The following is a 10,672-nucleotide window of genomic DNA, read 5'->3' as shown; positions in this document are numbered from 1 at the left end:
TGCTGTTTTTATGTCATATGTTTGCTTCTGTCTCTCTCTGTCTCTCTCTCTCTGTCTCTCTCTCTCTCTGTCTCTCTCTCTCTCTCTCTCTCTCTCTCTCTCTCTCTCTCTGTTTGTTTTTGTTTGTTTGTTTGTTTGTTTTTGTTTATTTGTCTCTCTTTGTCTTTGTTTGTCTCTGTCTGTCTCCTCCTGTTTGTTATGCTTAAATGTCTATCTCTGTCTGCTGCCTGGTTGCTGCTGCTGCTGTGTTGCTGCTGCTGCTGTGTTGCTGCTGCTGCTGCTGCTGCTGCGGTGTGTGTGCAGCCTGTGGCTAGTCTTGTTGATCTAGTTAGCTGCCAGGTTGTCTCTTCTTACTGCATGCAAAGCCCCGTTTCTGTTATCGCCTCAGCAGCAGCAGCAGCAGAACCAGCAGCAGCAGGGAGTGCAGCACAATCAACAGCAGCAGCAGCAGCAGCAGCAGCAGGAGCTGATAGTTTATCAGCTATCGGGTGTATAGACGGCACCGTGCGCTTCCTTGATAGGCGTATTAAAGGGTTGCTGCCTGATGTTCTACCCCTGTTGTCTCCATTTGCTGTTGCTTCTCTGTCTCTTTCTTCTTATAGCTTACTTGCATGCGGTTCTGCTGCTGGGGGCCCCTGGGGGGCCCCCCCTGGGGCCCCCCTCAAAGGGTTTAGCTTCGATCCATGCATGCATTGCTGGCTTGTTGATATGCGCATGCAATCGAGGCCCCTATTTGCACTTTCTTTATTCCCTTCTTCGCTTCCGCTTTGCTGCTTCCTGCTGCAGCAGCTGTTTGGTGAGCAGCAAACAGCAGTAGCAGTTTCTGCTGACGGCATAACCATTCAAGCAGACCTCTCGCGTCTCTCGCTGCTGCCCCCCTACAGCAGCAGCAGCAGCAGCAGCAGCAGCAGCGGCGGCAGCGGAGTAGGAGGAGGAGGTGCAGCAGCAGCAGCAACAGCAGCAGCAGCAGGCGACAGCTATAGTGAGGCCGTTGCACAGGGGGCCCTTCAGCTTCTCCCTCTGTACCCTTTAGAGGGGCCCCTAACCTGCGCTGCATGCAGTGCAGCAGGCTCTTACCTAGCGGTATGTGAGTGGGGGGGGAGGATCCAGCTGCTGCAGCAGCAGCAGCAGCAGCAAGAACACCAAATGCTGCTGGCGCTTGAAGCGGCAGCACGCAGGGAAGCGGTTGCTGCTGCCCTGCAGCGGCAGCAAGAGCAGCAGAAACAGCAGCAACAGCAGCAACAACAGCGTAATCCTTCCTCCGAAAGCAGCAGTAGCAGTAGCAGCAGCAGCAGCAGCAGCACAAGCAGCAGCAGGCCTCGAGACGAAAGCAGCGTGTGCAGCTGGGGGCCCCCCATGGGCCCCCTACCGGGGCTAGATAGCTTCTTGCTGCTGTCTTCTGACCCAGCAGCAACAGCAGCAGCAGCAACAGCAGCAGCTCTCAGGGGCCCTGAAACTGTCTCGCTCTGCTGCAGCCGGTACCTGCAGCGACAGCAGCAGCAGCAGCAGCAGCAACAGCAGCAGCAACAACTCGGTATTCGCAGCGCTGGAGGTGAGGCCTGTGCTATAGAAGAACTTGCTGAGGAATTTCTGCTGCTTGAAGCACTTAGCAGCAGCAGCAGCAGCGGCACCATTAACCTAGGGTTTGCGCTGCAGCCTTGCTGCTGCAGCTGCACAACACCTGGCAGCTGCACAGGGGGCCCCTTGCTGCAGGGGGCCCCCTGCTGCTGCGATCTTACCTCTGAAAAGTGGGTATTCCCTGTTAGTTCTCTTGCTGCTGAATTGAATGGGGGGGCCCCCCTGGGGGGCCCCCCCACTGCGTCTGACTGGGGGGGGGCCCCCGAGGGTACTGGGCAGCAATGTTTAAGGGGCCCCCCCGCTCTTGGGGGCCCCCAAAGTGGATGGGGGGCCCCTGTTTCTATTGAAGGGTCTTCAAGCCTCAACAACCCAGAAGATGCCGTTTGCGGGGCTGTGCTAAAGTATGTGGGACCCCCCGGGGGCCCCCGCTGCGGATGCAGCAGCAGCAGCAACAGCGGCAACAACAGCAGCAGCAGAGGCAGCAGCAAGAGCAGGGGAAGCAGCAGCAGGAGGGGTGGCCGTCGCAGCATGCGCGGCAGCGGCAGCGGCAGCGGCAGTTGGGAGGGGCCCCTCGGGGGGCATGGGGGCCCCTGGGGGGCCCCCTTGGGGGCCCCTAATGAAGAGTTAACAGGGTACTATGCAATTGAATTGCTGCACAGAGATGATATGAGGCCCCCCACTCCACTTCCTTTTTCTTTGTTTGCTTGCGGTGGGTCGGCAGCAGCAGGAGGAGGGTATTGCTCTGCCTCTACACCTCATGCGGCGGGTACTCCTGCCGCAGCAGCAGCAGCAGCAGCTGCTGCTGCTGCTGCTTCCAATCAAATCCTATACAGCAGCAACGGCCCCTCACGTGAACTCTGTATCCGCAAGACATGCGGGCTCCTCACAGCTAGGGGGGGCCCTTCACTTTCAAAGGGATCCCTCTTTACTAGTTATATGCTGCTAGCAGCAATAATGGAGACCACTCAGCAAGATATAAGACACAGCAGGGGCCCAAGAGGGGGGGCCCCCAGGGGGCCCCCCTTAGCTGCTGCTGCGGGCGGGAGACTTGGGGGCCCCTTCCGCCCCTCGCGAGGGAAGTTAAGGCCCCCAACAGCAACAGCAGCAGCGGGTCCTGGTGCTGCTGCTGCTGGAGGACCTGCAGCAGCAGCAGCAGCAGCAGCAGGTTCTTCTTCTTTTAAACCCCCTTGGAAAGGGCCCAGCGACAGCAGCTGCGTTTATTTGTCTCCTTCTTCTGCCTCTGCTAGCGATAACTCAGATGAAGATGAGGCCCCAACTAAGAGAGCTAGAGCATTGCTGCGAGCAACGAAGCAAAGGGGGCCCCTCTTAACCCCTGGGGGCCCCCTTCCGCCTTCATCGCCCTCAGGGGACCCCCAAGAGGCCCCTGTGGGGGCCCCCCCCATGGAGGGCCCCCCGTTTCCCCACACGCAATACGGGATCCGATCCCAGCTCGCCTCCCCTGGAGGTGGTGCTGCTGCAGCATTGCCTCCTTGTCTGACTGGGGGGGCCCCCTCCAGCCCTCCTGGGGGCCCCTTAAAGGGCCCCCAAGTGGGTCTTGCTGCTGCTTCTGCCGACTGGAGCAGCAGCAGCTGGTGGATGTCGCGTAAAGATGGTTCAAGAGTCTCTGCTGGGGGGCCCTCTTCGTCTAATGAGTGGGGGGGGCCCCTAGGGGGCCCCCAAGATATTGCAGGGGGGCCCCCCCAGGGCCCCGATGTTGCTGTTAGGGTACCAAGCCGTTATGCATATCACCAACTAACGGGGGCCCCCTGGATGGGGAAGGGCCCCTTAAATGAAATTAATGCTGATGGGGTCTCGTCTCCTCAGGCCCCTCCCTTTGGTTGTTTTGAAGGTGGAGGTAGGCGCGGGTTTTTGAGGCCTCTGCTGCAATTTCTTTTCTTTTTTCCTGCACTCAAACAAACACTTGCAATGCATGCATGCAGCAGAAGCTGCTGCGTTGCATGCGAAGTCGGCCAGGCCCTACATATGCTGGATATCGCCAGGTATTAACCCAAGCCCTAAACATACACCTGCATGCATGCAGACATGTATGTCTGTATATTACATAAATGTATAGAAATATATGGGCTGCATGTATACATATATATTTATATTCATATGTCCGTAAGTTCTGCATAGACGTGTATACATTTAATATATATATATATAATGTATGTAGACTGATAAAGCCCTCATACATAAGTAGATTTGCACATAATAACGAAAACACAAGCTGCACGTTGGTGGGGGTGTATACATACACTGCACGTTGTTCGGGTATACATACACTGCAAGTTGTTGAGGTGTACGTACACTGCACGTTGTTAAGGTGTACGTACACTGCAAGTTGTTGGGATGTACGTACACTGCACGTTGTTTGGGTATACATACGCTGCAAGTTGTTAAGATGTACGTACACTGCAAGTTGTTGAGGTGTACGTACACTGCAAGTTGTTGGGGTGTATATACACTGCGCAGGAAGGACGTGGGTGCGGGGTCTCGCCGTTTTTGTTACAACAACAGTTTTGAGTCTTTTCTGCTGGAGCTGCCTGAATCTCGTTTGCTGGGCCTCTTTAGAAAGATTTCAAACAACAGTAAACCCTAAACCCTTATGCAATACCCTTGCGAGCACTGCAAACCCTAACACCCTAACACCCTAAACCCTAAACCCTTGTCTGTGCTGGAAATTGTTATCCCTAAACCCACATGCAGAACCCTAATTAGCCATGCAAACCCTAAACCCTAAACCCTAAACCTCACTCTGCTCCAGACGCAGCAAGTCCTCAACCCTCTCGCGGAGCCCATACACTGCAAACCCTAAAACCCTAAACCCTAAACCGTAAACCCTTTTCTGCGGTGGAAACACCCAAACCCTAAACCTTCACTCAAAACCCGCAAACTGTAAACCCTAGACCCTTTTGCTCAACCCCCCAAATCCTTAAACCCTAAGCCCTAAACAATGAGGTTGAGCCTTTGCTTTAGTTAGGAAATGAAAGCAGACCCTACAGACTCAAGTGGTCTAGGGTTTAGGGTCTAGGGTTTAGGGTTTAGGGTTTGTTATTTTTGCAGAGCTAGGGACTCTTCTTCAGCGGACCCATTTGAGTCTTCGTTTTCTCTTAGAGAGGATTCACAAAGAGCTGCGGCCTGCAGCAGCAGAAGGCATGCCCTCAGCAGCATCAGCAGCAGCAGCAGCAGCAGTATATCCATCAACAGCAGCAGCGGTATATCCAGCAGCAACAGGAGCAGTATACCCAGCAGCAGCAGCAGTATATCCAGCAGCAGCAGTATATCCTTCAGCAGCGGCAGTATATCCATCAGCAGCAGCAACAGCAGCAGCAGTATACCCATCTGCTGCAGCAGCAGCAGCAGGATATCCATCTGCAGCAGCAGCAGCAGCAGGATATCCACAGGCACCCCCGCCCGTCCCCTTTCCAGTTCCCTGGGGGGCCTTATCAATGGAAGCAGCAGCAGCAGCAGGGCCCTCAACTGTCTCTACAGCATCAGTCTCCTCAGGTAGCGTGAACGAGGAGACCCCGTGTGTGCAGGTGGAAGCCTGCAGCAGCAGCAGTAGCAGCAGCAGCAGCAGCAGCAGCAGCGCGCAGCAAAAAGCCTCTTCTGCTGTTGAAGCCCTTTTCGGGTTCAAGCAGAAAACAACAACGCAGTGTATGCGAGCAGCACACACTGCAACCCAGACATCTCAGGCCTTCCTCGTAGATCTGCTGTACCCTCAGCAGGGGGCCCCCAAGGGGGGGCCCCCACACAAGGCCGTGCTCAGTAGCACCAGCAGCAGCAGCAGCAGCAGCAGCAAACGGACAGATGCAGACACTTGCGCCTCAGGAGCAGCTCGCAGCAGCAGCAACAACAGCAGCAGCAGCAGCAGCAGCAACGTTGGCTCCCTCAATACGGGTCAGGGATCCCCAAAGGGTGGATTGGGGGCCCCCCTAGAAGGAGACAGCAAAGGAGACGATGGTACAGCAGAAGATGAAGCTCCTTCAATATCTTTTTGTGATTTGTTTCGGCAGTCTATTCAAAGGGAATTGCATAAAGAGACATATTGCAAAGGGTGCGGAGCAAACGTTGAGTGCACCATATCATCCAAGGTAATCCTTGCTGCTGCTGCTTCTGCTGCTGCTGTTGCTGCTGCTGCTGCTGTTGCTGCTGCTGCTGCTGTTTAGCTGCACGCTGTGCTGCTGTTGTTGCTGCTGTTGTTGCTGCTGCTGCTTGCTGTGGTGCTGCTCCTTTCCCTGGTGGTGGTGTTGCTGCTGATGCGGCTGCTGCTGCTCGTTGTGCTGCTGCTGCTGTTGCTGCTGCTCGTTGTGCTGCTGCTGCTGCTGTTGTTTGTGCTGCTGGTGCTTCTGCTGCTTGGTCTTCTGATGCTGCTGTTAGTGCTGCTGTTTATGCTGTTGTTGCTGTAGCTGTGGCTGCACTTATCTGCGAGATGTATTTGCATGTTCACTGTTGGAGAGATGTTTAAATTCTCCTTCTTATTGTTTGCCTTTCTTGCTTGTCTCCTTTTCGTTTTGTCGTTGGTGTCTCTGTCTTTGTCTCTGTTGCTGTCTCTTTATCTCTCTCCCTGTCTCTGTTTCTCTCTGTCTCTTCTTCTGTCTCTGTTTCTCCTCCTGTTTCTCCTTCTGTCTCTTCTTCTCTGTCTCTGTCTCTTCTTCTATCTCTTCTTCTGTCTCTGTCTCTATCTCCCTGTCTCTGTTTTTCTTTGTCTCTTCTTCTGTCTCTTCTCCTGTATCTGTCTCTTCTTCTGTCTCTGTCTGTCTTTGTGCTTATTCTTCTGTATCTCTTTCTGTCTCTGTTTTTGTTTTGTCTGCCTATCTCTCTCCAATTCTTTCTTTCTGTCTTTGTTTTTGTGTTTCTTTATCTGTCTCTGTACCCTTCTCGGGTGTCTCTGCTGCAGCAAGTGTCTCCTTTTCTTGTTTCGGGTGTCTCCGCAGCTGTTGTCTCTCCCTGCTTTTTTGCTAGTGAGAGCAAATGCCAGTAAAGCAGAAGAAATTAATTTGTGGCGCTCTATAGACAAAACAGGAAAAGGGTTTATTAGGAGACGCATTTATATACGCCTTGGATCCGGTGTACGTACACCTCAAACCCTAAACCCTAGTCCCTTAACCATTATTCCCCCCTAAGGAAAACCCTTCCCACAAACCTTAAACCCTAAACCATAAACCCTAAACCCTAAACCACCAGGCAGAATTCCTCAGTTCTCTACAAAGCACTTCATCGCCCCAAGGCTTATGACGGGTTTGGCGTTTAGTGTTTAGGGTTAAGGGTTTAGGGTTTAGGGTTTAGGGTTTGGGTTGGCTCCATCAGGACATCGACGTGCGGGAAGATGAGGCCCCAGGGTTTGTTCGCTACGACTTGATAGCTTCCCTCTTTGCTGTGATGCCAGTGGAGGGGGCCCCGGGGGCCCCCGGGACCCCCTGGGGCCCCCAGGGTTTGGGTGTGGGGCCCCAAGGGGGCCCCTTTGCTCTCAGCCATGGGGCCCCCAGGGTACGGTCCTTCGCGAAAGCAGCAAACATGGATAGGAAAGCTAAGATGGGAGCAGCAGATGATGCAGGATGCCACCTGGTGTTGCACGTTCGGTAGGCTAAACCCTAAACCCTAAACACTAAACCCTAGACACCGGGGCTCTTGTAATCTGCTGCTGCTGCTGAGGATATGCTGCTGCAGGGTTCCTGCTGCGTACCGCACGCGCGAGATGGAGGAGAAGCAGCAGGAGAAGCGGAGGCAGCAGCAGCAGCAGAAGCAGCAGCAGGAGCAGCAGCAGGAACAGCAGCAGGAGCAGCAGCAGGACGAGCAGCAGCAGCAGCAACAGCAACAGCAAGGCAGCAGCAATAGCAGCAGCAGCAGCAGCAGCAAGAGTTGCTGGGTCTCTGTTAATGACTTTGTTTTGTCTTACTGCCGCCCCAGAGCAGTGCTTGACTTCGTCTCTCCTTGGAAATTCCCCGTTGTGTTTGCATTCGCAAGACAGGACACAAACCACGGAGACAACCTCAACCTGGCTCTGTTCAACCCCGTAAACCCTAAACCCTAAACCCTAAACCCTAAACCCTATAGATGCAAACCACGGAGACAAGTTCACTCTCGCTTTCTTCTCACCCCGTAACCTCAAACCGTCGCAACACCCAGCGCACCATTTCTTTGCTTACGTGCCTGGCATGCAAGTTTAGGGTTTAGGGTTTAGGGTTTAGGGATTAGGGTTTGTGCTTGGACTTAGGGTTTGAACGCCGAGGCTATGCCGAGCATGGAGTTGGTAGGAGAGGTGGGGGGTCGGTTGGTGCCGATCCCTCGGGTACCTGATGGTGCGGTGTCAGCAGGAGTTTTTCTTTCTGATGTTAATCTCTCGCTGCATCCTCAAGCTCCGAGAGAGCCCGTTACTTTCCAGCCCCTCAGTGCGTTTCCTCTTCTTTCTGCTGCTGCTGTGCTGCTGGTTTCTGCTGCTGCTGCTGTTGCGCTGATGATGGTGCCCTGCTGTTCCTGCTGCATACCTGATGCTGCTGCTACCTTGGTGATGCTGCTGCTGCCCTGATGATGCTGCTGCTGCCTAGGTGCTGCTGCTGCTGCCCTGATCGTCCCACTCCTGCGCTTGTGCTGCGGCTGTTTCCCTGATGGTTCGGTTGCTGTGGTTGTGCTGCTGCTGCTGCCCTAATGTGGGTGATACCCTGATGGTGCTGCTGCTACCAAGACGATATTGTTGCTGCCCTGGTGCTGCTGCTGCTGCCTTGATGATGCTGCTGCTGCATTTGGTGCCCTTTCTCTGTCTAAATGTTGCTGCTGTTGGTTTTTCTGCTGTCTATCCTTGCTCGTTTGTTTGGTTGTGTTTCTGTTGCTGCTTTGGGGTTTGTTTTGTGTGGGAGTTTTGAATTGCTGCTGCTCTTGCTGCTGCTGTATGGGTGTTGGCGTTCTTTCAATGGGTTTGCATGCAGCCCCCAGCGAGTTGCTGCTGATGCAGACGGCTCACACTCGCGTTGTTAAGCATTTAAAAGAACAAGAGAAAGCGCCTAGGGTATTAAACCCCAGCGATCTTGCAGCGGAAGGGTTTCTCGTGGGCATTGATGCAGAGTTTGTTGCAGAGGTAACAGAGGCAGCAGAAATCGATCAAGATGGTCACAAACAAATTCTACAAAGTTCTTCACTTGCTCTGGCGAGGTATAAATCACCACGTGGGGTCTAGGGTTTAGTGTTTATGGATTAATGCTCAAGGTTCGGGGTTTAAGGTTTGGGGGTTGGGGTTTAGGTTTTAGGGCTTAGGGTCTTCGAAGCTCAAACCACGGCTTCTGACGTCGAATGCCAGCAGCGTAGGCGTAAGGCTCTCTGGTTTCAGGGTTTGGGGTTTAGGGTTTAGGGTTTAGGGTTTAGGGTTTAGGGGTTAAAATTTGTGAGTCCAGGCTGAGTCTGGTGCGAGGCCAGGGGCCATTAGAGGGGGTTCCCTTTGTTGATCATTACGTACAGTTCAGGAAGCCTCCTAAAGACTGCCTGACGCGGTAAACCCTAAGCCCTCAACACTAAACCCAAATCCTCAATTCTAAACACTGAAAGCCAATTCAAATTCCTAAACCCTAGTTCTGAGCGCAAAACCACAGTGCAAGACCCTAAACCCATAACCCTAATGCGGAAGCATATGCTTTAGTGCTGCGCCATTAGCTGTAATTTGAATCCTTGTTACTGAGCCGTAAATCCTAATTCTAGATCCTAGATCGCTTGCACAGCAGCACTGATCATCTTTGTGCTGCAAACTCTCAAGCTTGAATTCACTGCCTAGCCCACATCCGCTCAAACTCTCAACCCTAACTGATCTTCTCCTTGGGTCCCCTACCTCATCTTATCCTTGGGAGCCCCTGCAGCCATTCTTTAGCTATTTTTGCCTTGTTTCTCACTGGCGAGAAGGTCTCACGTTGCTTCCTTTTTTCGTGTTTCGTGGCTGAAGTGTTTTAGTTCAATGCGAATGGACGACATATTCCGTCAATTGAATTTATTTGCTTCTTTTTTTCGTATTGCCCTATTGTTCTGCAAGTCAGCTGGAGCTTTGTTCTCTTGTACGCATTCATTGATTGACCTTTTGAGTTTATTTCGGCGCATTCAATCTTTACCCATCTTTTTCTCCTTTGACGTGATTTTGTCTAAGTTTTTATATTTGATTTTTATTCTTTGCTTTTTCCTTCTTATTTATGTACTGCTACAGGTTTTCAGGCCTGCGGCTGGAAGACTTGAGTCTCACAGAGTCCACAGTGTGGCTGTCAACGCGGAAAACTCTGTTGCAGAAACTGCGTTACCTTTTGGATTCCAAGTGCATGTAGGTCGTACACGTTCATTTGGACTCAAAGCTGTGCACATTTATGTTTCACAAGTTCGTTTATATTCAACTTCATTTTCCACTTTGGCGGTGCAAGTATGTCATTTGTGTGCAAACCGTTATACTTTTTATTCCAAGTGAATGTACGTTGTGTAAGTTTTCTGTTTGCAGCTCTGTTGATTGCTTTATCTTTTCCGGTGTATGTTTTACAAGTGTATCATTTCATCCTTATTCTTGGTGCGCCTGTATAAGTTAAGCATTTGGGTGCAAAATGTGTAATCTTTTTAATCCAGGTGCATCTGCGTCTGGCCAGTCGATTTGTTTTCTCCTTTATTTGTTCTCTATTGCTCCAGAACAAGTGCATCGTTTGCGCTTATTCCATTAAGTGATGCCTCGGAAAGAATGGAAAGAATACACAAGTTGATGCGAGTGAATTCGTTGGAATTGCCTCTTTGAATTCGTTTTTCGAGTCCAACATGCGCCGTTGAGCTTCACGTCCGTTGCGCCATCTTGCGGCCTACAGCATTATGCGTGCGCGGAAATTAATGTTTTGGTTCTGTAAATGCCCCAAGATTCTTCCTTTTTGTGCAAATTTTTTTCGGAGACTTCGTCTGCTGAGCTGTACATACGAACACGTGCTGCTGTTTAAAAGGCCGTCTTAAGTTCTTCGTTCTCAACAGTGTATATCCGGTATTGTTTGGTGTATAAACGAAGGCTTCTACTCTTATTCAGCCTGCATGCGCTTGCACCTTCCTTTTAAAGCAAGTTGCTTGCTTTAGGAGATGAATACAGACAATT

The 10,672-nt window shown here is 52.1% G+C and overlaps 1 protein-coding gene across 1 annotated transcript; it reads left to right on the top strand.

The window, feature by feature from the left end:
• Positions 1 to 714: 714 nt before the first annotated feature.
• On the top strand, positions 715 to 9,878 carry EAH_00012870 (RNA polymerase Rpb1 C-terminal repeat domain-containing protein / exonuclease domain-containing protein, putative; the record flags this gene model as incomplete). Its single annotated transcript, XM_013394590.1, has 8 exons — positions 715 to 3,433; positions 4,645 to 5,675; positions 6,892 to 7,163; positions 7,252 to 7,597; positions 7,799 to 7,973; positions 8,508 to 8,687; positions 8,948 to 9,065; positions 9,764 to 9,878. 8 exons carry the CDS (start codon positions 715 to 717, stop codon positions 9,876 to 9,878), a joined length of 4,956 nt encoding a protein of 1,651 aa, XP_013250044.1.
• Between the last annotated feature and the right edge of the window lie 794 nt (positions 9,879 to 10,672).

This window comes from Eimeria acervulina, genomic scaffold (genome assembly GCF_000499425.1).
Source record: "Eimeria acervulina Houghton genomic scaffold, Eah_scaff72, whole genome shotgun sequence".
NCBI lineage: Eukaryota > Apicomplexa > Conoidasida > Eucoccidiorida > Eimeriidae > Eimeria > Eimeria acervulina.
Note: the sequence above shows the minus strand (reverse complement) of the source record. Positions and strands in the feature narration are given on the sequence as shown.